The sequence below is a fragment of the Salmo trutta genome, chromosome 30 (genome assembly GCF_901001165.1).
Source record: "Salmo trutta chromosome 30, fSalTru1.1, whole genome shotgun sequence".
NCBI lineage: Eukaryota > Metazoa > Chordata > Actinopteri > Salmoniformes > Salmonidae > Salmo > Salmo trutta.
In genome coordinates this window covers 21,598,400-21,626,200 of record NC_042986.1, presented here as the reverse complement: position 1 = coordinate 21,626,200, position 27,801 = coordinate 21,598,400, and the positions used below count along the sequence as shown (strand labels likewise).

The 27,801-nt window shown below is 41.3% G+C and overlaps 1 protein-coding gene across 2 annotated transcripts in view; it reads left to right on the top strand.

Annotated features, from left to right (window-relative positions):
* The window catches only part of nt5dc2 (5'-nucleotidase domain containing 2), a 42,810-nt gene that overhangs the window by 8,463 nt on the left and 6,546 nt on the right, over positions 1-27,801 (top strand). For both annotated transcript variants that reach the window (XM_029723331.1, XM_029723332.1), the window contains exons 2-10: positions 11,987-12,171; positions 12,287-12,361; positions 12,468-12,523; positions 13,512-13,605; positions 21,669-21,797; positions 25,273-25,333; positions 26,062-26,164; positions 26,316-26,417; positions 26,552-26,633. In XM_029723331.1, the coding sequence (XP_029579191.1) occupies positions 11,987-12,171; positions 12,287-12,361; positions 12,468-12,523; positions 13,512-13,605; positions 21,669-21,797; positions 25,273-25,333; positions 26,062-26,164; positions 26,316-26,417; positions 26,552-26,633 (887 nt within the window). The remainder of the gene's footprint in view (positions 1-11,986; positions 12,172-12,286; positions 12,362-12,467; positions 12,524-13,511; positions 13,606-21,668; positions 21,798-25,272; positions 25,334-26,061; positions 26,165-26,315; positions 26,418-26,551; positions 26,634-27,801) is intronic.

The window sequence follows — 27,801 nt, the reverse complement described above, 5'->3', positions numbered from 1 at the left end:
GTAAAGCCTTTTTGAAATCGGACAGTGGGGTTAGATTAACGAGATTCTTGTCTTTAAATAGCTGTAAAATAGTCATATTTTTGAGAAATTGAAGTAATAGTATTTCTAACGATTCAAAAATCGCGCCACTGGATTTCAGTGGCTGTTACGTAGGTGGGACGAGTTCGTCCCACATGCGCCAAAGAGGTTAAACAAAGTGTGCCATGACTATGAAAATTATATATCCCAATTCAGGGGAGGATGGAGAATAGTCCATTGCTTTTTTGTTGTTGAAATTTAGATTGTTTCTTCCGGTTTTCAATCTTCTATTTTTTTCCTTCATCAATCTACACACTATGCCCCATACTGACAAAGCAAAAACGTTTTTTTTAGAAATGTTTGCAGCTGTAAGCAAGAGGGTCGGATCTGGTGGCTTATATACACTGCTCAAAAAAATAAAGGGAACACTAAAATAACACATCCTAGATCTGAATGAATGAAATAACCTTATTAAATACTTTTTTCTTTACATAGTTGAATGTGCTGACAACAAAATCACACAAAATGAATCAATGGAAATCCAATTTATCAACCCATGGAGGTCTGGATTTGGAGTCACACTCAAAATTAAAGTGGAAAACCACACTACAGGCTTATCCAACTTTGATGTAATGTCCTTAAAACAAGTCAAAATTAGGCTCAGTAGTGTGTGTGGCCTCCATGTGCCTGTATGACCTCCCTACAACGCCTGGGCATGCTCCTGATGAGGTGGCAGATGGTCTCCTGAGGGATCTCCTACCAAGACCTGGACTAAAGCATCCGCCAACTCCTGGACAGTCTGTGGTGCAACGTGGCGTTGGTGGATGGAGCGAGACATGATGTCCCAGATGTGCTCAATTGGATTCAGGTCTGGGGAACGGGCGGGCCAGTCCATAGCATCAATGCCTTCCTCTTGCAGGAAGTGCTGACACACTCCAGCCACATGAGGTCTAGCATTGTCTTGCATTAGGAGGAACCCAGGGCCAACCGCACCATCATATGGTCTCACAAGGGGTCTGAGGATCTCATCTCGGTACCTAATGGCAGTCAGGCTACCTCTGGCGAGCACATGGAGGGCTGTGTAGCCCCCAAAGAAATGCCACCCCACACCATGACTGACCCACCGCCAAACCGGTCATGCTGGAGGATGTTGCAGGCAGCAGAACGTTCTCCACGGCGTCTCCAGACTCTGTCACGTCTGTCACATGTGCTCAGTGTGAACCTGCTTTCATCTGTGAAGAGCACAGGGCGCCAGTGATGAATTTGCCAATCTTGGTGTTCTCTGGCAAGTGCCAAACGTCCTGCACGGTGTTGGGCTGTAAGCACAACCCCCACCTGTGGACGTCGGGCCCTCATACCACCCTCATGGAGTCTGTTTCTGACCGTTTGAGCAGACACATGCACATTTGTGGCCTGCTGGAGGTCATTTTGCAGGGCTCTGGCAGTGCTCCTGCTCCTCCTTGCACCAAGGCGGAGGTAGCGGTCCTGCTGCTGGGTTGTTGCCCTCCTACGGCCTCCTCCACGTCTCCTGATGTACTGGCCTGTCTCCTGGTAGCGCCTCCATGCTCTGGACACTACGCTGACAGACACAGCAAACCTTCTTGCCACAGCTCGCATTGATGTGCCATCTTGGATGAGCTGCACTACCTGAGCCACTTGTGTGGGTTGTAGACTCCGTCTCATGCTACCACTAGAATGAAAGCAGCCCCCCTGTGGCTCAGTTGGTAGAGCCTGGTGTTTGCAACGCCAGCATGGTGTGTAATGCCAGGGTTGTGGGTTCGATTCCGACGGGGGGCCAGTACAAAAAAATGCATGAAATGAATGTATTCGCTACTGTAAGTCGCTCTGGATAAGAGCGTCTGCTAAATGACTAAAATGTAAATGTAAAGCACCGCCAGCATTGAAAAGTGACCAAAACATCAGCCAGGAAGCATAGGAACTGAGAAGTGGTTTGTGGTCCCCACCTGCAGAACCACTCCTTTATTGGGGGTGTCTTGCTAATTGCCTATAATTTACACCTGTTGTCTATTTCATTTGCACAACAGCATGTGAAATTTATTGTCAATCAGTGTTGCTTCCTAAGTGGACAGTTTGATTTCACAGAAGTGTGATTGACTTGGAGTTACATTGTGTTGTTTAAGTGTTCCCTTTATTTTTGTTGAGCAGTATATAAAGAAATAAAATCAGGGTTGATTTGAACATCGTTTGTTCAAAAGACATCACTGTATCTTTGTACTTCCTGAAGAAGGCCATGCTGCCAAATGTGTAAAAAAAAAAACATTTGTTCCATTGAAAATGTCATACAAATATGAAGTGCCTTGGCCTCCTTGCTTTTTAAAATACAATTATCCCCTTTTACCAAAGATCACCTTCTACTTACAAAGACCTATTGTGTAACCTACCAGCACTTTCCTTCCTTCTCTTTTCTAGGCTACTTGCCTAAAACATTTATGTTTTTTTGCCAACTGAATGTGTATTGGTGGATGGGTTGTTAAGCAACAAAACTGATGCGTGTGCAACCTTAGAGCAGAACAGGCGGGGTTTGCGTAGAATCAAAGGATTGTTGCCAACATGTAAACCATACTGAACAAAAATATAAACATGACATGTAGTGTTGGTCCCATGTTTCATGAGCTAAAATAAAAGATCCCATAAATGTTCCATATGCACAAAAAAACGTATTTCTCAAATTTTGTGCACAAATTACTTTACATCCCTGTTAGTGAGCATTTTTCCTTTGCCAAGATAATTAATCTGCTTGACAGGTGTGGCATATCAAGAAGCTGATTAAAGAGCATGCTCATTATACAGGTGCACCTTGTGCTGGGGACAATAAACAACCACTCTAAAATGTGTAGTTTTGTCACAACACAATGCCACAGATGTCTCAAGTTTTGAGGGAGTGTGAAATTGGCATGCTGACTGCAGGAATGTCCACAAGAGCTGTTGCCAGAGAATTGAATGTTCATTTCTCTACCATAAGCCACCTCCAATCGTTTTAGATAATTTGGCATTACTCATTTGTCATTTTGACTAGAAATTAGGGCTGCGCGATAAACATAAAGAAATGCATAGCCTAGGCTATATATTTCTGACGGACCAGTTCAAATTTTTACTTTAACTTCTATAACATTATTTTAATGTTTTATTTGTTACATTAAAGCTGCAATATGTAACTTTTTGGGCAACCCGACCAAATGTACATAGACATTTGAGTTATAGATCTGTCATCCTCATATAACCTTTTTCGGCAAGACAGATCTTCCAAAGTTGGTGTGTACCTGGCCCCTGACACTAAGTCTGAATTTGTCCTGCTAGGTGACCTAAACTGGTACATGCTTAAACCACCTGACCAAGTCCTAAAGCAATAGTACTCCCTAAAATTTTCTCAGATTATTACCAATCCCACAAGGTATGACTTCAAACACCCAGAAAAGGCTACTCGATGTTATCCTTACAAATAATCCTGATAGGTATCAGTCTGGTGTTTTGTGTAATGACCTTAGTGATCACTATTTTACAGCCTGTGTTCGTAATGGCTGCTCTGTGAAACGACCTGTCCTGATTTGTCATAGACATGCTCATTAAAAAAACTTGAATGAGCAAGCCTTCCTTCATGATCTGGCCTCTCTCAATTGTTATAGAATCAGCTTGATCTCCTCTGTCGAAGATGCTTGGACCTTCTTTTTTATATTTTCAGTGGTATCGTTAACAACTACACGCCCATAAAGAAAATGAGAATTAAAAACAGGTTCTGCCCCTGTGTGTTCTAATGTTGTGATGTCTATCTTATCGTGATGCGTGTTTTGTCCTATATTTTAAATGTATTTTTAATCCCAGCCCCCGTCCCCGCAGGAAGCCTTTTGCATTCTGGTAGGCCGTCATTGTAAATAATAATTTGTTCTTAACTGATTTTCCTAATTAAATAAAGGTTAAATAAAAAACACAATTGAAAGTAAGTCTAAAAAGCTGTAGATCTGTTCTATGTTTGCTATTTCTATGCTTACCGTTCTTAAATAATTCATAATTCAGGAATGACCAAATCTAGATTTAACCTAACATGCTGACCACACCACTCGCATCGCGTGCATTGCAAAATAAATGTAAACATACGTTATTCAATTATTGCACCCACACTGCTCGCGTGTGCCAACGAGCATCTGCGTTGCCAAGCGCTAAAATAGAAGTCAGTTCTATTTGTGACACTGAACGCAGTGCAAGTCCTGCCTCTCCCATTGGTTTATAGAAGCAGATGCATGCCATCTCCTCATTGGTTATACCCACATGGGTGATTTTTTTTAACCTTTACTTAACCAGGTAAGTCAGTTGAGAACAAATTATTATTTTCAATGACAGCGGGTTAACTGCCTTGTTCAGAACGACAGATATTTTACCTTGTCGGTTCAGGGATTTGATCTGGCAACCTTTCGGTTGCTAGACCAACACTCTAACCACTAGGCTATCTGCCACCCCATTGAAAGATGAACTGAGTTTGTTCGTTCGTCGTGTAACTATGAAAGTTAGATTCCAATCGCCATATAAAGTCCAAAGAAGAAAAGGCCTGGAAGGAGAGATGACTAGAAACGATTCAGTTGACCGTTTTATATGTGGATTAATTGTCGGAGTAGAGGACCTTGTGCGTTTCAGGTAAAATAACAAATCAACGTTTATATCCCAGGACAAATTAGCTAGCAACAGGAAGCTAGCTAAATAGGACAAATTAGCTAGGAACTGCAAGCTAGCTAGCTAAATTGCCATAAATGTTTAATGCTTTTCGACCTGTCCCCAAATTCATATAATTGGTTCAGAGTTTGTTTTGATATTTCAACCTGCGTGTTGTGTTTGGTGTGGGGGGCCAAAATCAATTTGCGCACGATGGCGCATGGGCGCGTCCGGTTTGGGTACGGTGTTAGCTAGAGGTCGACAGATGATGATTTTTCAACGCCGATACCGATTATTGGAGGACCCCAAAAAAAAGCCGATGCCGATTAATCGGCCGTTTTTAAATGTATTTATTTGTAATAATGACAATTACAACAATACTGAATGAACACTTATTTTAACTTAATATAATACATCAATAAAATCAATTTAGCCTCAAATAAATAATGAAACATATTCAATTTGGTTGAAATAATGCAAAAACAAAGTGTTGGAGAAGAAAGTAAAAGTGCAATATGTGACGTGTAAGAAAGCTAACGTTTAAGTTCCTTGCTCAGAACATGAGAACATATGAAAGCTGGTGGTTCCTTTTAACATGAGTCTTCAATATTCCCAGGTAAGAAGTTTTAGGTTGTAGTTATTATAGGAATTATAGGACTATTTCTCTCTATACGATTTGTATTTCATATACCTTTGACTACTGGATGTTCTTATAGGCACTTTAGTATTGCCAGTGTAACAGTATAGCTTCCGTCCCTCTCCTCGCTCCTACCTGAACACATCGACAACAGCCACCCTCGAAGCAACGTTACCCATGCAGAGCAAGGGGAACAACCACTCCAAGTCTCAGAGCGAGTGACATTTGAAACGCTATTAGCGCGCACCAGCCTCATCTTGGGAGTTGACAGGCTTGAAGTCATAAACAGCGCAATGCATTGCGAAGGGCTGCTGGCAAAACGCACGAAAGTGCTGTTTTGAATGAATGCTTACGAGCCTGCTGGTGCCTACCACCGCTCAGTCAGACTTCTCTATCAAATCATAGACTTAATTATAACATAATAACACACAGAAATACGAGCCTTAGGTCATTAATATGTTCGAATCTGAATCTCGAAAAAAAACATTTTTCCTGTCAGGGAAATACACAACCGTTCCGTATTGTATCTAACCAGTGGCATCCCTAAGTCTAAATATTCCTGTTACATTGCCCAACCTTCATAATTATGTCATAATTACGTAAAATGCTGGCAAATTAGTTCGCAACGAGCCAGGCGGCCCAAACTGTTGCATATACCCTGACTCTGCGTGCAATGAACGCTAGAGATGTGACACAATTTCATGTTAGCAGGCAATATTAACTAAATATGCAGGTTTAAAAATATATACTTGTTTATTGATTTTAAAGAAAGGCATTGATGTTTATGGTTAGGTACATTGGTGCAACGATTGTGCTTTTTTCGCAAATGTGCTTGTTAAATCAACAGCCGTTTGGCGATGTAGGCTATGATTCAATGATAAATTAACAGGCACCACATCGATTATATGCAACGGAGGACACGTTAGATAAACTAGTAATATCATCAACCATGTGTAGTTAACTAGTGATTATATTAAGATTGATCGTTTTTTTATAAGATAAGTTTAATGCTAGCTAGTAACTTACCTTGGCTTCTTGCTGCCCTCGCGTAACAGGTAGTCAGCCTGCCATGCAGGCTCCTCGTGGAGTGCAATGTAAGGCAGGTGGTTAGAGCGTTGGACTAGTAACCGGAAGGTTGCAAAAACGAATCCCCGAATCCCCCCTGAACAAGGCAGTTAACCCCGGTTCCTAGGACGTGATTGAAAATAAGAATGTGTTCTTAATCTGACTTGCCTAGTTAAATAAAGGTGTAAAAAATAAAATAAAAAAATCGGCAAATCGGTGGCCAAAAATACCGATTACCGATTGTTATGAAAACTTGAAATCGGCCCTAATTAATCGGCCATTCCGATTAATCGGTCGACCTCTAGTGTTAGCCTGCAGCTTTGATATGTGCTGAGAGAAGGACAGTGTTCCGTCTAGCCATACTCCCAAGTACTTGTATGAGATCTAAACCCTCAGAAGTAGTAATCACACCGGCGGGGAGAGGGGCATTCTTCTTACCAAACCACATTACCTTTGTTTTGGAGATGTTCAGAACGAGGTTAAGGGCAGAGAACTTGCTGGACACTAAGAAAGCTTTGTTGTAGAGCTTTTAACAAAATCCAGGGAGGGGTCAGCTGAGTATAAGACTGTATCATCTGCATATAAATGGATGAGAGAGCTTCCTACTGCTTGAGCTATGTTGTTGATGTAAATTGGTAAGAGCGTGGGGCCTAGGATCAAGCCTTAGGGTACTCCCTTGGTGACAGGCAGTGGCAAAGACAGCAATGTTCTGACTTTATACACTGCACTCTTTGAGAGAGGCAGTTAGCAGACCAGGCCAAAGACCCCTCAGAGACACCAATACTCCTTAGCCGGCCCACTAGAATGGAATGGTCTACTGTATCAAAAGCTTTGGCCAAGTCAATACAAATAGCAGCACAACATTGCTTAGAATCAAGCGCAATGGTGACATTATTTCAGACCTTTGAGGTTGCTGTCACACAACCATAACCTGAGCAGAAACCCGATTGCAGTTGATTATTGACAAGTTTTTCCAACACTTTTGACAAACAGGGCAAAATAGAAATTGGCCTATAACAGTTAGGATCAGCTTTCTCTCCCCCTTTTAAATAGAGCTGCTACCTATGGTAGTCCAGAGAGGACATTTGAATAAAAAAATAATTCCCTCGTTATGTCAATCACAATGAATTTTTTTCATGATCACGACATACAAATAGTTGTTTTGTCGAAGATCACGAGATAAACTGTATAAATAGGAGTGGACGTTTTGATGATAGATTGACCTGATGATAGATTGGCTGAGGCGGCAGAGCCCATGCTGGGTCAGAGCATACGTTTTTATTGATTGCTACACTAAGGGATGGTACATTTCATGCCAACAACATGCTTTCATTTGTGTTTGGAGCTCATTATGAGTTTATAAGTTGGAATGTTAGCAAGCTAAATGTCCCTTACTTTGAGCTAAGAGCTCTCGGGCATTTAAGTTCTGAACGATGCCTCTGAACGATGCCTGACAGACAGAACTGTCTCCCAGGCAGCACTGTTTCCCAGGCTGTGTGCCACCCCCAAGACCAAAGCCAATCACATGTAAGCAACAACACAGCTAATTTGGCTAGTCTTGTGAGTGAGCTAGCTAGGTAGTCTTGGTAGTTAGATAGATAGCTTGTTATCTATGCTGGTTGTTCGCTTGCATAACTGATGTTTATAATTGTAAGGGACACTTCATGTTTTATGGATGCTATTGAATCTGATCAGTCTCTCAGGAATTGAGCTCACCCCCTGTAAATGTAAATATTATCCATAAAACATGAACTGTCCCTTTATAATTATACACATATCAGTTATGCAAGCTAACAACCAGAAAATATTTGATCTTTATTTAACTAGGCAAGTCAATTAAAAACAAATTCTTATTTTCAATGACAGCCTAGGAACAGTGGGTTAACTGCCTTGTTCAGGGGCAGAACGACAGCTTTTTACCTTGTCAGCTCAGGATTTGATTTTGCAACCTTTTGGTTACTAGTCCAACTCTCTAACCACTAGGCTACCTGCCGTAACAAGCTAGCTTGCTACCTAACAAGACTACCGAGCTAACTAGCTAGCTCACAAGACTAGCCAAATTAGCTGTTTTGTTCCTTGCATGCGATTGGCTGTCAAGACCGGCACACAGCCTGGGAGACAGACCTCAGAAAAATAATTGTAGACCTCCACAAGTCTGGTTCATCCTGTGGAGCAGTTTCCAAACGCCTGAAGGTACCACGTTCATCTGTACAAGCAATAGTACGCAAGTATAAACACCATGGGACAACGCAGCCGTCATACCGCTCAGGAAGGAGACGCGTTCTGTCTCCTAGAGATGAACGTACTTTGGTACGAAAAGTGCAAATCAATCCCAGAACAACAGCAAAGGACATTGTGAAGATGCTGGAGGAAACGGGTACAAAAGTATCTATAGCCACAGTAAAATGAGTCCTATATCGACATAACCTAAAAGGACACTCAGCAAGGAAGAAGCCACTGCTCCAAAACCGCCATAAAAAAGCCGTCTGGCTTTTTAGTTCATACTTTTTGGAGAAATGTCCTCTGGTCTGATGAAACAAAAATAGAACTGTTTGGCCATAATGACCATCAATTAATTATGTTTGGAGGAAAAAGGGGGAGGCTTGCAAGCCGAAGAACACCATCCCAACCGTGAAGCACGGGGGTGGCAGCATCATGTTGTGGGGGTGCTTTGCTGCAGGAGGGACTGGTGCACTTTACAAAATAGATGGCATCATGAGAAAGGAAAATTAGGTTGAAGCAACATCTCAAGACATCAGTCAGGAAGTTAAAGCTTGGTCACAAATGGGTCTTCCAAATGGACAATGACCCCAAGCATACTTCCAAAGTTGTGGAAAAGTGGCTTAAGGACAACAAAGTCAAGGTATTGGAGTGGCCATCACAAAGCCCTGACCTCAAACCTATAGAAAATTTGTGGGCAGAACTGAAAAAATGTGTGCGAGCAAGGAGGCCTACAAACCTGACTCAGTTACACCAGCACTGTCAGGAGGAATGGGCCAAAATTCACCCAACTTATTGTGGGAAGCTTGTGGAAGGCTACCTAAAATGTTTGACCCAAATTAAACAATTTAAAGGCAATGCTACCAAGTACTAATTGAGTGTATGTAAATTTCTGACCCACTGGGAATGTGATGAAAGAAATAAAATCTGAAATAAGTCATTCTCTCTACTGTTATTCTGACAAGGCAATCAAACAAGCTAAGCGTCAGTACAGAGACAAAGTGGAGTCGCAATTCAACGGCTCAGACACGAGAGGTATGTGGCAGGGTCTACAGTCAATCACGGACTACAAAAGAAAAATCAGCCCCATCGCGGATCACGATGCCTTGCTCCCAGACAGACTAAATACATTTTTTGCTCGCTTTGAGGACAATACACTTACACGGCCGACTACCAAAACCTGCGGGCACTTCTTCACTGCAGCCAACGTGAGTAAAACATTTAAACGTGTCAACCCTCGCAAGGCTGCAGGCCCAGACGGCATCCCCAGTCGCGTCCTCAGAGCATGCGCATACCAGCAGGCTGGTGTGTTTACAGACATCTTCAATCAATCCTTATCCCAGTCTGCTGTCCCCACATGCTTCAAGAGGGCCACCATTGTTCCTGTTCCCAAGAAAGCTAAGGTAACTGAGCTAAATGACTACCGCCCTGTAGCACTCACTTCCGTCATAATGAAGTGCTTTGGGAGACTAGTCAAGGACCATATCACCTCCACCCTATCTGACACCCTAGACCCACTCCAATTTGCTTACCGACCCAATAGGTCCACAGACGACGCAATCGCCATCACACTGCACACTGCCCTAACCCATCTGGACAAGAGGAATACCTATGTAAGAATGCTGTTCATCGATTACAGCTCAGCATTTAACACCATAGTACCCTCGAAACTCGTCATTAAGCTCGAGACCCTGGGTCTCGACCCCGCCCTGTGCAACTGGGTCCTGGACTTCCTGACGGGCCGCCCCCAGGTGGTGAGGGTAGGTAACAACATCTCCACCCCACTGATCCTCAACACTGGGTACCCACAAGGGTGCGTTCTCAGCCCTCTTCTGTACTACCTGTTCACCCACGACTGCGTGGCCATGCAACAAAACAAAAGAGATGATCGTGGACTTCAGGAAACAGCAGAGGGAGCAGCCCCCTATCTACATTGACGGGACAGTAGTGGAGAGGGTGGAGAGTTTTAAGTTCCTCGGCGTATACATCACGGACAAACTGAAATGGTCCACCCACCCACACAGACAGAGTGGTGAAGAAGGTGCAGCAGCGCCTCTTCAACCTCAGGAGGCTGAAGAAATTCGGCTTGTCACCAAAAACACGAAAAAAAACTTTTACAGATGCACAATCGAGAGCATCCTGTCGGGCTGTTTCACTGCCTGGTACGGCAACTGCTCCGCCCATAACCGGAAGGCTCTCCAGAGAGTTGTGAGGTCTGCACAACGCATCACCGGGTGCAAACTACCTGCCCTCCAGGACACCTACACCACACGATGTCACAGGAAGGCCAAAAAGATCATCAAGGACAGCAACCACCCGAGCCACTGCCTGTTCACCCCGCTAACATCCAGAAGGCGAGGTCAGTACAGGTGCATCAAAGCTGGGACTGAGAGACTGAAAAACAGCTTCTATCTCAAGGCCATCAGACTGTTAAACAGCCATCACTAACATTGAGTGGCTGCTGCCAACATACTGACTCAACTCAAGCCACTTTAGTAATGGGAGAATTGATGTAATCAATTTATCACTTGCCAGTTTATATTATTTATATTAGATAATGTTTACATAACCTACATTATTCATCTCATATGTATATACTGTACGCCATACCATCAGCTGCATCTTGCAATCATGATGTAATTAGATGTATCACTAGCCACTTTAAACAATGCCACTTTATATAATGTTTTCGTAACCTACATTACTCATCTCATATGTATATACTGTACTCTATACCATCTACTGCATCTTGCCATCCTGATGTAATGTATCACTTGCCACCTTAAACAATGCTGCTTTATATGTTTTCGTACCCTACAATACTCATCTCATATGTATATACTGTACTCCATACCATCTATTACATCTTGCCTACGCCGTTCGGCCATCACTCATTTATATATTTGTATGTACATATTCGTATTCATTCCTTTACACTTGTGTGTATAAGGTAGTTGTTGTGGAATTGGTAGATTACTTGTTAGATATTACTGCATGGTCGGAACTAGAAACACAAGCATTTCGCTACACTTGCATTAACACCTGCTAACCATGTGTATGTGACAAATACATTTGATTTGATTTGACATTTGACATTCTAAAATAAAGTGGTGATCCTAACTGACCTAAGACAGGGAATTTTTACTAGGATTAAATGTCAGGAATTGTGAAAAACTGAGTTTAAATGTAATTGGCTAAGGTGTATGTAAACTTCCGACTTCAATTGTACATCTTTGGCCATTTTGAACAATAGACCACTTACTGCCCAAAATTGTAAGCCCAGGCTCTTTAGATTATCCACACAATTCATTGAAGATGAATCATGAAGTTGAATCATGTTAGATTTTACATTTTTGTGTAATGTCTCCACCTCCTTTTCTGCAGATTTGATTCCTCCAGGTGTATGTAACTTACTGAACCCCTCCACCATCTATGCCAACAATGAGGTTGACTTGGACGAAGTGGAAATCTATGGCTTTGATTATGACTACACGCTCGCTTTGTACTCCAACACTCTTGATACAATGATCTACAATACAGCTCGAGACTTCCTTGTCAAACACTACAAGGTTAGTTTGATGGAAATGTGATGCTGTTTGCCTCATATCCTCATACAAATGGTCATGGTGCACGTTGTTTATTGTTTGATTGAATTTAAATTGTTACTTTTAATTCCCCTAACAGTATCCAGAGGGCATTAGCAAGTATGACTATATTCCCAACTTCGCTGCTCGTGGTCTCCACTATGACATTCAGAAGGTAAGTGCTTTTATGGGTGTATAAAAGCTTATAAACATCCAAAGTTTGAGAGTGAAATTAGAGTGAAATGGTAGTTCAGGCAATAAAATTCTAATTTTTCATGCAGGGACTGTTGATGAAAATTGATGCCTTCCATTACATTCAGCTGGGGACTGTATACAGGTGAGGCACTTGCTGGGGGAATATATGGAAAACTAAAGGCCTAAACTCACCAAATCAAATTTTATTAGTCACATGCGCCGACTACAACAGGTGTAGTAGACCTTACCGTGAAATGCTTACTTATGAGCCCTTAACCAACAATGCAGAGTTTTTAAAAGTTAGTAAGAAAAGATTGCTGATTAAACCTAAGGAAAAATAGTAACACAATGAAATAAGAATAACTTTAGGCGTGCGTGCAATTTATTTTAGAATGCTTTGTTTTGAATGATAATGACCCAACTGATGCCGGGCGGGCAACGCTCTGTCCTCTTTGACACTCCGCTCAATTACAACGTGTCTATTTTTGCTTTTTATGGCTGGCGCTGTAGTCACACACAACATTTTCGAGCTCATTTGAATATGAAGAGTTAGCTAAGGGTTGAGGCTTTACCATACATGCTAAATTAGACCAATTTATCCACTTCTGGAAACATCGCTATCAGCAAAAATGATTGGAGGTATCCTGATAGCATACAGTCAATGCAAAAGCCAGAACTGTCATTGGAGGTGTATTTACCGATGTTGAAAGAGAGGGAGATGAGAATTTACATTTTATTTCAAGGTAAGCTGTTGAAAGTATAACTTTTTGGAGGGTGCGCAAAAGTGTATATTTATTATTCTCGAAGTTGCTAGCAACAGTAGCTTGCTACTGATGGTATTAACTATGCAGATACTAAACATAACTGACGGAGACTCATTCATTTGAAGTACCAGAGACCTATCAAATCTGGCTAGCTACCGAGTGCACCACCAGCCAAACTAGAATCAGCATGATGTTCACACTGTCTATTGATTTTACCGCTCTGCTCGTCCCGTCCTCTCCGCCCTCCCGCTTCTGTTGAGTTTTGTCCACAACGTCTTTTCTAATTACAATACTCTTTGCTATTGGTATGTCATGGATTCAATTCTGTAATAGAGAGATCATAATGAGAGATGTTGATTCCCACAGGGGTCTGAATCCTGTCCCAGATGAGGAGGTTTTGGAGCTCTACGGTGGAACTAACCATGTCCCTCTTGAGGAAGTCAGTGGCTTCTATGGAAAGGTAATTTCTTACATTCTTCTACCTTAACCTTTTCACACGTACCAACAAATGGGTGTGATCATTCTACAGTGGTCCCTGGAGCGTACGCTCAAACCAGTGTGATTAGAATGCTTATTTATAACGTCTAGTTTCGATTGACGCAACAATCAGCATTTGAGCTGGCCACACTGTTTTTCACAGAAACATTTTGCACAAACACTGTCCATACAAATTTCTGTCCAGAATGTGACCAGTTTATTTTTGGATGCAATGTTCAGAAATTCAAACAAGTAGCTACAGCATAACACAATCATCCAAACCGGAAAATGTAGGCTGCATTTTTCTAGCGCTAAGTGAGGAAAGATTGACGTAACGCAAGGGGTCATATTTTTATAACTCTCGGCTGACAGAAACTACAATATGAATTAGCTAATAGCAATTATTATTTATAATTAATCACATCACGGGTGAGGTCACCATTGATCAAAATAATTGAGTGAAACACTTTGTAGAAATCAAAAGTTATCCGACGATGGGTAGTTTGTGCGCACCGGCATGTTTGATTTTTCACTTCAACCAAAGATAATACAAGGAGACAAGATGAGTTTGGTCTGTTTATAGTATGCATGTTGAAGGGGGTGTATTTTCTACGATCATTCACTTCCCTTCATTCACTTCCGGAAGTTTACCCGAAAGATGAGTGAACCATTCCTTCACCTCATTATAACATCTTTGGTCTGACAGACGTTTAGGTGACACCCAGAATGCATTGTATAATGTCAACAAACATGGCGCCACACATAGCTGGCAAATAGCTTAGCATTAGCTCATTATAAACAGTACGACCTTCAAAAAAGTATTTTACACACATTATAGGTGTCCATTACAATCAATGCAATAATCGGAATGCATTATTTGTCACCGGTACTGTGAATAAAACTGTAAGTACATTATGCCCCATACATAGATACATACATACATACATACATACATACATACATACATACATACATACATACATACATACATACATATTGTATGCGCCTACAGTAGAAACGACAACATGATATACAGAAAATAAGGAGCTTACTTTCATAGGAACGCATGTCCAAAGTTATTATTTGTAAGGAAAACCAAAATGTTCCAATTTGTGCAAGACTGCGCAAATGTCTGCATACTTGATCTGCGCAAACATTGGTGAAGTGCGTGCGCTCTCGAAGAGACAAGTTTGTCCGTCTCAGTAAAGCCTCATGCATAAATTGTCCGCAACGCTGAAATGGGCTACTAATACTAATACTAATGCTAATGTGAATTAATGAGGAGGCGGAACACACCTCAATTCAAACTGTTGTTAGAAAATACAGCTTGTTAGAAAAGTATTTGAAATTGACAAGTTGAAACATAGTCTATAGATAATTAGCAGGAAGCGCGTGTTAACTATCCTGTTGCGTAATAATCACATTTTGGAACAGTGAGTGCATTCTGACATCACGTGCATAAAACAACTCTGCTGGGGGTGACCGTTAGAGATATTTGAAACTCGTATGAAAAGGTTAACTGAAAAATAAGGACCGGAGACACTAAAATAGAATATAGAGTGTATTCAGACCCCTTCACATTTTCCACATTTTATTACATTACAGGCTTATTATAAAATGGATTAAATAGTTTTTTTCCCCCTCATCAATTTTACCACAATACCACATAATTACAAAACAAAAACAGGTATTTAAACATTTTTGCAAATGTATTAAAAATAAAAAATGAAAATATCAAATGTACATAAGTATTCAGACCATTTACTCAGTACTTTGTTTAAGCACCATTGGCAGCGATTACAGCCTTGAGTCTTCTTGGGTATGACGCTACAAGCTTGGCACACCTGTATTTGGGGAGTTTCTCACGTTTTTTTCTGCAGATCCTCTCAAGCTCTGTCAGGTTGGATGGGAGTGTCACTGCACAGCTATTTCCAGGTCTCTCTAGAGATGGTTGATTGGGTTCAAGTCTGGGCTCTGGCTGAGCCACTCAAAGGCATTCAGAGACTTGTCCCGAAGCCACTACTGCGTTGTCTTGGCTGTGTGCTTAGGGTCGTTGTCCTGTTGGAAGGCGAATCTTTGCCCCAGTCTGAGGTCCTGAGCACACTGGAGCAGGTTTTCATCAAGGGTCTCTCTGTACTTTGCTCCATTCATCTTTCCCTCGATCCTGAATAGTCTCCCAGTCCCTGCCGCTGAAAAACATTTCCACAGCATGATGCAGCCACCATCATGCTTCACCGTAGGGATGATGCCAGGTTTCCTCCAGACGTGAGGCTTGGCATTCAGGCCAAAGAGTTCAATCTTCGTTTCATCTGACCAGAGAATCTTGTTTCTCATGGTGTGAGAGTCTTAAGGTGCCTTTTGGTAAACTAGAAGCGGGCTGTCATGTGCCTTTTGCTGAGGAGTGGCTTCCGACTTGCCACTCTACCATAAAGGCCTGATTGGTGGAGTGCTGCAGAGATGGTTGTCCTTCTGGAAGGTTCTCCCATCTCCACAGAGGAACTCTTGAGCTCTGTCAAAGTGACTATCGAGTTCTTGGTCACCTTCCTGACCAAGGCCCTTCTCCCCTGATTGCTCAGTTTGGCAGAGCAGCCATCATTTAAGAATGATGGAGGTCAATGTGTTCTTGGGGACCTTCAATGCTGCATAAATGTTTTGGTACCCTTCCCCAGATCTGTGCCTCAACACAATCCTGTTTCGGAGCTCTACAGACCTCATGGCTTGGTTTTTTCACTGACATGCACTGTCAACTGTGGGACTTAATATAGACAGGTGTTTGCCTTTCCAAATCATGTCCAATCAATTGAATTTACCACAGGTGGACTCCAATCAAGTTGTAGAAACATCTCAAGGATGATCAATGGAAACAGGATGCACCTGAGCTCAATGTCAAGTCTCATAGCAAAGGGTCTAAATACTAATGTAAATAAGGTATTTTTGTTGTTCATTTTGCAAACATTTATATAAAGAAGTTTTGCTTTGTCATTATGGGCTCTTGTGTGTAGATTGAAGAGGGAAAATGTCAATTTAATCAATTTTAGAATATGGTTGTGATGCAACAAAATATGAAAAAAGTCAAGGGGTCTGAATACTTTCTGAACGCACGGTATGTTTGAAAATACGTGGATTTTTCTGCAATTGTTGCCAAATTTGCATTCTTTAAAGATAAAATAATGGTTAAAAGCCTGTGTAAAAGACTTGCATTAATGATCAGTTCCCGAAGGAAATTGCAGAATGGCGTAAAGTTCTGTACCCACTCTTAAAAGGGAAACGTGTAGCTCTCGTAGTCGATAAACTGTATATTGATAACCAAATGTTCCGAGACACCAAGACTAGTCTATGGCTATTCTAAATATTACAAAGTTTCCATAGAGGAGTCGAATAAGGAAACACCCAATACTATCCATGGTAGGGATTGTAAAAAAAAAAAGATGTATGAAAACAAATATTCAAATACAAGGAACTGGAACACAGAAGTATTCAGAATCAACATGGTAGGGATAAAAACACAGCAAACAGAGGACATAGAAGGCATAGTATTCTGGGTAAGTCCTGGTGTATTGTGATTGAAGGCGTTATGTGTGTTAGGAAAAGTGTTGAGTTAGGTGAGTTAAAAAGGAAAATGGTTGCGAATATCAGAGCCCATGTGTGTCTGCGAGCAGGGGTTGTGAAAGAGAGCTTTCAATTTTTTGCAGTTATTGGATATACATTTTAGAATAATTTATAAATATAGTTTAGTTATTTATTGTTCTATCATGATGGAACGGTCCTCAACCCTTGTCACCCACCTGAGTGACCCATACACTAAGGAGAAGTCCTTATCTGTTTTATGGGTCTACTGTATATTTTTTATTTATTTAACTAGGTAAGTCGGTTAAGAACAAATTCTTATTTACAATGACGGCCTAACCCGGGCGACGCTGGGCCAATTGTGCACCGCCCTATGGGACTTTCAATTTTGGATAATGTCTTATAAAATGGGTTAAAGTTATGTATAGTAACCCTAGGTGTAAAATAGCAAATAATGGTTACTTCTCAGAAAGTATTAAACTGTCAAGAGGAGTAAAACAAGGTTGTCCACTATTGGCATATTGTCACGGTTGTCGTCGGATTGAGACCAAAACGCAGCGGGTATATGTGTACTCATCTTCTTTTATTAAGGAAAGAAGGAAAAACAAAAATAAACACGTACACCAAAAGAAACACAACGACGAATAAACAGCCCTGTAAGGCCATAAGCTATACATGGAACAATCTCCCACAAACTACAAAACAAAACACATACCTATATATAGGACTCTCAATCAGAGGCAACTAAAAACACCTGCCTCCAATTGAGAGTCCAACAGCCAAACCTAGACATAGAAATACAAAGAACTAGAAAGAACATAGAACATAACCCGGAACTAACAAATCAAACCCCCTTTAAATACAACACACACACACACCCCAAACCACATAAAACAAATACCCTCTGCCACGTCCTGACCAAAATAAAAAAAAACAATACTCCCTCTACTGGTCAGGACGTGACACATATCTATTTATTATGGCCATCGAAATGTTAGCTATTAAAATCAGATCCAACAATAATATCAAGGGGTTAGAAATCAGGGGCTTAAAAACAAAGGTGTACGTTGATGATTCATGCTTTCTTTTAAATCCACAAATTTTGATCCCTCCACAGCCTCAAAACCTCTATGGATTGCACCCAAATTATGATAAGTTTTTTTATATTTTACGTATTGGATCATTAAAAAAGTCAACTTTAATATTACCGTGTAGTTTACTAATAAAATTGTCTGATGGTGATGTGGACATACTCGGTATACAGTTGTGGCCAAAAGTTTTGAGAATGACACAAATATTAATTTTCACAGTCTCCTGCCTCAGTTTGTATGATGGCAATTTGCATATACTCCAGAATGTTATGAAGAGTGATCAGATGAATTGCAATTAATTGCAAAGTCCCTCTTTGCCATGTATATGAACTGAATTAAAAAAGAAAAAACATTTCCACTGCATTTCAGCCCTGCCACAAAAGGACCAGCTGACATGTCAGTGATTCTCTAGTTAACACAGGTGTGAGTGTTGACGAGGACAAGGCTGGAGATCACTCTGTCATGCTGGTTGAGATCAAATAACAGACTGGAACCTTCAAAAGGAGGGTGGTGCTTGGAATCATTGTTCTTCCTCTGTCAGCCATGGTTACCTGCAAGGAAACACGTGCCGTCATCCTTGCTTTGCACAAAAAGGGCTTCACAGGCAAGGATATTGCTGCCAGTAAGATTGCACCTAAATCAACCATTTATCAGATCATCAAGAACTTCAAGGAGAGCGGTTCAATTGTTGTGAAGAAGGCTTCAGGGCGCCCAAGAAAGTCCAGCAAGCGCCAGGACCGTCTCCTAAAGTTGATTCAGCTGCGGGATCGGGGCACCACCAGTACAGAGCTTGCTCAGGAATGGCAGCAGGCAGGTGTGAGTGCATCTGCACGCACAGTGAGGCAAAGACTTTTGGAGGATGGCCTGGTGTCAAGAAGTGCAGCAATGAAGCCACTTCTCTCCAGGAAAAACATCAGGGACAGACTGATATTCTGCAAAAGGTACAGGGATTGGACTGCTGAGGACTGGGGTAAAGTCATTTTCTCAGATGAATCCCCTTTCCAATTGTTTGGGGCATCCGGAAAAAAGCTTGTCTGGAGAAGACAAGGTGAGCGCTACCATCAGTCCTGTGTCATGCCAACAGTAAAGCATCCTGAGACCATTCATGTGTGGGGTTGCTTCTCAGCCAAGGGAGTGGGCTCGCTCACAATATTGCCTAAGAACACAGCCATGAAAAAAGAATGGTACCAACACATCCTCAGAGAGCAACTTCTCCCAACCATCTAGTAACAGTTTGGTGATGAACAATGCCTTTTCCAGCATGATGGAGCACCTTGCCATAAGGCAAAAGTGATAACTAAGTAACTAAGTATTTTGGGTCCATGGCCAGGAAACTCCCCAGACCTTAATCCCATTAAGAACTTGTGGTCAATCGTCAAGAGGCGGGTGGACAAACAAAAACCCACAAATTCTGACAAACTCCAAGCATTGATTATGCAAGAATGGGCTGCCATCAGGCAGGATGTAGCCCAGAAGTTAATTGACAGCATGCCAGGGCAGATTGCAGAGCTCTTGAAAAAGAAGGGTCAACACTGCAAATATTGACTCTTTGAATCAACTTCATGTAATTGTCAATAAAAGCCTTTTGAGACTTATGAAATGCTTGTACTTATACTTCAGTATTCCATAGTAACATTTGACAAAAATATCTAAAGACACTGAGGCAGCAGACTTTGTGAAATGTATATTTGTGTCATTCTCAAAACTTTTGGCCACGACTGTACATGTCCCGAAAGAAAGAAATTGTCTTACTACAATAAAAGTTAATGGAAAGTTACCAAAATTGATATGATTTAGCTACCATGGAAGGGAAAATACCTGTCTATTTGTGGAAAAATCACCCTGATTTAACTCTTTAGTTATACCCCAGTTTACCTATTTGTTTATGGTCTTCCCTACACCTAGCGTCATGTTTTTTTATTATATGAGCAGAAAATACAACATTTTATTTGGAAAGGCAAGCCAGACAAAATTAAACGGGCCTATTTATATGATGAATATGCTTTTGGAGGGCAGAAATGATTTAATATTTAAGCAATAGACCTCTCACGAAAGGCGTCAGTCATACAAAAGTTATATTTAAATCCAAACTGGTTCTCCAGCAGATTAGTAAGAATGTCTCACCCCATGTTCAAGAACGGCCTTTTTCCCTTTATTCAGATTACAACCTCTCACTTTCGTTTATTTGAAAATATGAAAATCGCTATTCTCCAAAATATTGCTATTTTTAAAACAAGCCATAGAAAGTTGATTGTAATTTCAGTTTAATCCACCAGAAAAGACAGAACAAATAATACAGCAAATATTGTGGTTAAACTCAAATATACTAATTGATTAAAAACATACTTAAACATACTTAAAAAAATGTATTATATCATGAATAGGACTGGTGGAGATATGTCACACATGCAGCTAACAAAAATATATGGAAATGTCTGCTCTACCAAAATTACAACCAAACTAATTGCAGAATTACTGCAAAAATGGAAGAGACAAGCAGAAGGGGGGGAAAGTAAGGAACTTGTCTGTTGGCCTTGCATTAAAGACCAAAATTGGATAAAGAAAATTGTGATAAATAAAAGAGTTTCATTTAAGGCCCAAATAATTGACAGCTGTGCCATATAGATTGAAAAATAGTTGGGAAGATATTTTCGATTGTACCGAATCCATGGCACATGGACTCAATTTCGAGTCTCATAGCAAAGGGTCTGAATGCTTATGTAAATAAGGTATTTCTGTTTTTTATTTTTAATAAATGTCCAAACATATCTATAAACCTGTTTGCTCTTTGTCATTGTGGGGTATTGTGTGTAGCTTGATGAGGAATATTTTATTTTCAATCCATTTTAGAATAAGGCTGCAACATAACAAAATGTGGAAAAAGTGAAGGGTCTGAATACTTTCCGAATGCACGGTATATATCAAGTTTTACCGTGTCAAGCATGTCCATGACCTGCTCTTCACCAAATTGTATTTTAATCAGTCTTATGGAGACTTAAGGCCAACTACTGTAGAAACATACATGGTCCCACTCCATTATTGCTCTGTAAATCTTGTTACCTCAGAGCTTTGGGTGAAGTTGAGTTTATTTGCCCACTTCATAAAATTGCCTACTAAACTAATGGTCAGTGTTCGGCTCATACTGTGTTACGGTAATAAAAAGCAATTAACTGACTAGAGTGCATGAATATGTCTCACTTGGTTTGGAATAAGATGGTATTTGTGTTAGATTGTCATCCCACTAATTTCACACAAGGATTAGATCTGTATTAAGACCTGTTATAGGCTAAATCATTTGTAATCGTTTTTAAACATCAGATTTGTTGTTTGTTTTCTTGCTGAGGCTCAGCTTTGTCTTTTATCCCGTTGAGCTAACGTTATCTTACAGGGTCCTGTGATGAAGCAGTTCATGGATGTTTTCTCCATCCCAGAGATGACTCTCCTGGCTGCTGCCAATGACTACTTCAACTCCAATGACATTGAATATGACCCTGGTCATCTCTACAAAGACGTTTCAGTGAGTGCATTCCCACATTCTGACAAACTTGAATCCAAAGATAATACTGTATTTTAATTGAGACATTCAAACTGAAACCAGCTTTCAAAATGTGGGCAAATAACTGGTTCTGGAAATAGAGGCTTTTAACAAAAATGCTTTTTGACTTAAATAATGTAACTAACTTAGTTGATTGCTGCATCCTAGCTCATAAGTAGTTGCACCAAAGTCAATATTTGTGAATGGTCCTTTTGTCTACCAGTGTGCAAGGCAGTTGGGAATGTGATTTTAACATTGTTTGTTATGCTGTGCCGGTCGGTCAGTGAGCCAAAAGTTCTTTCATTCCCCCTTAATGAAAAAGATGCATACTATTTGATCTTCTCATTCCGTTTAACGGGCAGTTGAACTCAAAAACCAACTTCTCTGGTTGAAAACGGCCAATGTTGCATCAATATTAGTCTAGTGTATATAGCAACATTTTTTCTTCTAAAACTGACATTTGCGAAATTTAGTGAAGCTGTTACGGCACCGAAGCACTTTGCCACTCGCCAGTGACTTGATAAGATGATTTGGGCCGGAAGGTAGCCTAGTGGTTAAGAGCGTTGGGCCAGTAACCAAAATGTCGCTGGTTCAAATCCCAGAGCCGATTAGGTAAATCTGTCTGTGCCCTTGAGCAAGGTCCCCACAAGGGTGTGTGCTCAGCCCCCTCCTATACTCCCTGTTCAGCCATGACTGCGTGGCCATGCATGCCTCCAACTCAATCATCAAGTTTGCAGACGACACAACAGTAGTGGGCTTGATTACCAACAACGTTACCAACAACGACGAGACAGCCTAGAGGGAGGAGGTGAGGGCACTCGGGAGTGTGGTGTCAGGAAAACAACCTCTCACTCAATGTCAACAAAACAAAGGAGATGATCATGGACTTCAGGAAACAGCAGAGGGAGCTCCCCATATCCACATTGACAGAACAGCAGTGGAGAAAGAGGAAAGTTTTAAGTTCCTCAGTGTACACATCACGAACAAACTGAAATGTTCCACCCACACAGACAGTGTGGTGAAGAAGGCGCAACAGCGTCTCTTCAACCTCAGGAGGCTGAAGAAATGTGGCTTGTCACCTAAAACCCTCACAAACTTTTATAGATGCACAATTGAGAGCATCCTGTCGGCATCACCGAGGGCAAACTACCTGCCCTCCAGGACACCTACAGTACCCAATGTCACTGGAAGGCCAAATGATCATCAAGGACAACAACCACCCGAACCACTGCCTGTTCACCCCGCTACCATCCAGAAGGCGAGGTCAGTACAGGTGCATCAAAGCTGGGACCGAGAGATTGAAAACCAGCTTCTATCTCAAGGCCATCACACTGCTAAACAGCAATCACTAACTCAGAGAGGCTGCTGCCTACATTGAGATCCAATCACTGGACACTTTAATAAATGGATCACTAGTCACTTTAAACAATGCCACTTTAATAATGTTTACATATCTTACATTACTCATATCACATGTATATACTTTATTTTATACCATCTATTGCATCTTGGCCTATGCCGCTCGGTCATCGCTCATCCATATATTTCTATGTATATATTCTTTTTCCATCCCTTTACTTAGATTTGTGTGTGTTAGGTAGTTGTTGTGGAATTATTAGATTACTTGTTAGATATTACTGCACTGTCGGAGCTAGAAGCACAAGCATTTCGCTACACTCGCAATAACATCTGCTGACCATGTATATGTGACCAATATCATTTGATTTGATTTGAGGCACTTAACACTACCGTAATTTCCAGACTATTGAGCGAACCTGAATATAAGCCGCACCCACTGAATTTAAAAAAAAATATTATTTTGAACATAAATAAGCCGCACATGTCTATAAGCCGCAGGTGCCTGCCGGTACATTGAAACAAATGAACTTTACACAGGCTTTAACGAAACACGGCTTGTAACAAAAATAAATAGGCTTTAACGAAACACGGCTTGTAAAAAAAAAAAAGGCTTTAACGAAACACGGCTTGTAACAAAAAATGTAAAATTAGCAGTAAGCTTTAGTTGTCTTTTTGCACTGAGTCAATTCCTCACGCTGCTGTTTCCAACGTCTTATCATCGACTCATTAAGACCAAGCTCCCGTGCAGCAGCTCTATTTCCTTTTCCAACAGCCAGATCAATCGCCTTCAACTTGAAAGCTGCATCATATGCATTTCTCCGTGTGTTTGCCATGATGAGGGTGACAAAATGACTACCGTAATCAGAATGATGGGAAGTTTGAGAGCGCTCGATTTAATCTAAACAGTAAACCAAAAAGTTGTTTGACCTTAACCCGTTCGGCAATTTCATTGGTCTAGTGAAAGCTTCATGCCGCCAAAAAACTGAGCACGTCACAGAATGTGTTTAAAAAAATTTAAAAAATTGAAAGCGGGAAAAATCCATATATTAGCCGCGTCATTGTTTAAGCGTCAAGGTTCAAAGCGTGGGGAAAAAGTTGCGGCTTATAGTCCGGAAGTTACGGTATTTGCTCCTGTAAGTTGGTCTGGATAAGAGCGGCTTTCATGCCTCAGCGAGATCGCCAGGCTTCCTTGCCTCCATCGGCTTGCCAGGCTCTCACGCCTCAACCGGATCGCCAGGCTCTCACGCCTCAACCGGATCGCCAGGCTCTCACGCCTCAACCGGATCGCCAGGCTCTCACGCCTCAACCGGATCGCCAGGCTCTCACGCCTCAACCGGATCGCCAGGCTCTCATGCCTCAACCGGATCGCCAGGATCTCACGCCTCAACCGGATCGCCAGGCTCTCACGCCTCAACCGGATCGCCAGGCTCTCACGCCTCAGCCGGTTCGTCAGGTTTCTGCGCCTCGGCGGAGGCGACCAGTCCGCTCCTGATCCCCGGGATTGTCCCTGTGGTTGGTGTCCTGCGGCTGGAGCCGAACGCACCTTGGAGGGGGTACTGTCAAGTATGCTCGCTCTCCGGCGTCTAGGTCACCAGGCTGCTTGTTATGGCGCACACCTGTCACCATCGTTACGCACATTATGACACTCACCTGGACTCCATCACCTCCTTGATTACCTGCCCTATATATGTCACTCCCTTTGGTTCCTTTTTTGTGGTTTGTTTGAGAAGGCTATGCATGCCTTGTTTTGTAAAATTGCTGATTCAGAATGTCTATGATTGGTTCTGAACAAACTGTACTTACCAGTTACAGAAGTACAGTATGTGAGTGGCAAGATTCTAGGGATGCTAGCTGTTTATAGCACACTATGCAACATTCAATGAATGTTCTCTCCCAAGAGAGAGAAGAGAACCATGTTGAAAAAAACGTGTCTGGTTAAATTTCCTGTTAGATAGGTGTAGAAAGCCATCAGAAGTGTAAATACAGAAGTCGAGTCAAGGATGTATTTAAACCTTGAGCAAGATGACTGTATATAAGAATACTCAGTGAAAGAAAACAGTCAGCTCAACTGCTTATCCACTGTGTTTATTTTCCACAGGATGCCATTGGAATGGTGCATATCAAAGGCTACATGTACAAGTGGATAATGCAAGACTTGGGTGAGATATACTATTATGTTTTTAAAATATTTGCTTCTAGACATAAATCTCAAATATGTTTGTATCAGATGCTTCCTATGTCACCCACACCCAGTTTGCAGGTTCTCTCAAACTGAACAGTGCGAAAATCCCCTATATAAAAAGCATTGTGGTCTTGATTCACTCTTCATTCTCTGTATTTGAAAACCTAAACAGTGTAGCAATTTAACAGCCCTGCAGATAATAGTTTTCGGGTTATGATTTAGGTAAAAAAGCATATTTTATTTAGGCCAGAAAACCATGGCTAAGTGGAAGTCAAGATCATATATAAAATGTTACTAACATACATTAAATTGCAAAAATATTACCATACTTTTAAGTGAATATAAAAATGACAGTACACTTAACAATTTATAATCTTAAACCCTAGCTTTTGTTTAAATATGTGTTTACGGAGTTCAGGTTTGGCAGGAATTGAGAGAAGAACATTTTAGGACATATCTATCTCTTTATACTCTGCTCTCTCACAGTCTCGAGAAAATTACTTTAAATGCCTTCATCTTTTGCTTAAATGCTACAGGACTGTTTCCAAATGGGAAAATCTGACAGTTTCTTCCAAGGAACAATACATTCTGATGGAAGTGGAATATTTACATACTTTCGAAATGCTCTAGGGAAGCTCAGTCTGCTTGAAGTCAGGGGATATTCCAGTCAGAATTGACACCCCTCTTCTCATCTCCCTCCCACAGAGAAATATATCCTCAGAGGAGATGAGACATATGCAGTTCTACACCGTCTGGCAAGCCATGGCAAGAAGCTCTTCCTTATAACCAACAGCCCATTTAGCTTTGTGTGAGTGCCACCATCCACCAAACTAACTGAGTTAATCAGAGATATATATATATGCAGGTTATTGATTTGTTCTCTGGGCACTTTCAGCTCTGCACATTATCTGTACCTTTCATGGTTGTTGACTAACCAGCTTTTTTTCTTCATTATTTAGAGACAAAGGGATGAAATACATGGTAGGAAAGGACTGGAGGGACTTGTTTGACATTGTCATTGTTCAAGCTGACAAACCACACTTCTTCAACAGCTGTGGCAAGTAAGTCTGGTACTCTGCATATCTTTATATTCCCAATCAAGACGTGTCCAAATTCCGAAACTTTGGTCTTCACATAAATTCACAGAAAATGCATACTGTTCAGGTCATTCTGTGACCATATTTGCCACTTGCAGACCTTTCAGACGTTTGGATAGCAACGGGGACCTTCAGTGGGACAAGATCAAGAGCTTGGATAAGGGCCAGGTCTACAAACAGGTAAGAGCGTAGACATTACCCAGCAGTATTACTGTATACAGTATATGGAGCTAAAGTGGCACGTTGGCTGGTACTGTCTTTTTAACTTGGAAAATATATGACTAACTCAGTTGCAGGATTTACCAGCATTGACTACTTGCGTAACAGATTGTGAATCTCACAAATTACCACAATGTCAAAACCGCATTTGCTCCTTTTATTGTGGGAAGTGAATGTCGCATGATTGGACTGGCATGTTAAGTTAACTCTTTAATCAACCTGAATCAAATGTCCAAAGTCTAAGTTAGGCTGGTATTACAAAGTTGGCCTTTGAAGCCTGTGCAAAGATGTTAGTCTTGTTCTTGAATTTAGGTCAGAATAGAATGGACTAAAACTTTATTGTCCATCCAGGATGGACATCACCTTCCATTAAAAGGATCACATACACATACATTCTCACATCATACACACTTAAACCAGTCAGTTGATCATACTAAAAACATAGGACATTGATACGTTCACAACTGTCTGCTGTCCCAACTGCACTGGATAGGTAAGTACATATACGGATCAAATCATTTAGTAGTCCAACAGCACAAGGAATGAATTAATGTTTGAACACGTTCTTCTTGGCCATGGGCATTCTGAAGCGGCGGCCAGAGGGAAGCCTCTCGAACTGAGGGTGGGAGGGGTTGCCAACGACAGCCAGTGCCTTCTTTATGGTTGACTGCTCAAATGTGCCTGTGGTCGACCAATTACTTTGCTGGCTGTGTTTACTATTCTGGTCAGTTTGCTTTTGCTCCTCACGCTCAGATTACCATACCAGACTGTCATATTGAACGTGAGGATGCTCTCCACCAAGCTGCTGTACGCCCTCTCCAGAGCATCTTGGCTGACCCCAAACCCCTTCAATTTCATGATTAAAAACAGGCGCTGGCTTGCTTTAAAAAAAAATACTGTCTGCATTCTCTGCAAAACTCAGCTTGTTATCAATTTGTGTCCCTAGGTATTTAAAACACTCATCCACCTCCACTGGTTGGTCGTTCAGAGAGAGTGGTTGGGACATTGGCAAGTTGTTGCCATTGATGATCAGCTCATTTGTCTTTTTCACATTGATGTGGAGGGCACTTGACCGGCACCATTCTTGAAGGTTGTTGGTCTGTTTAAAATAGTTTTACCCATCTGACGT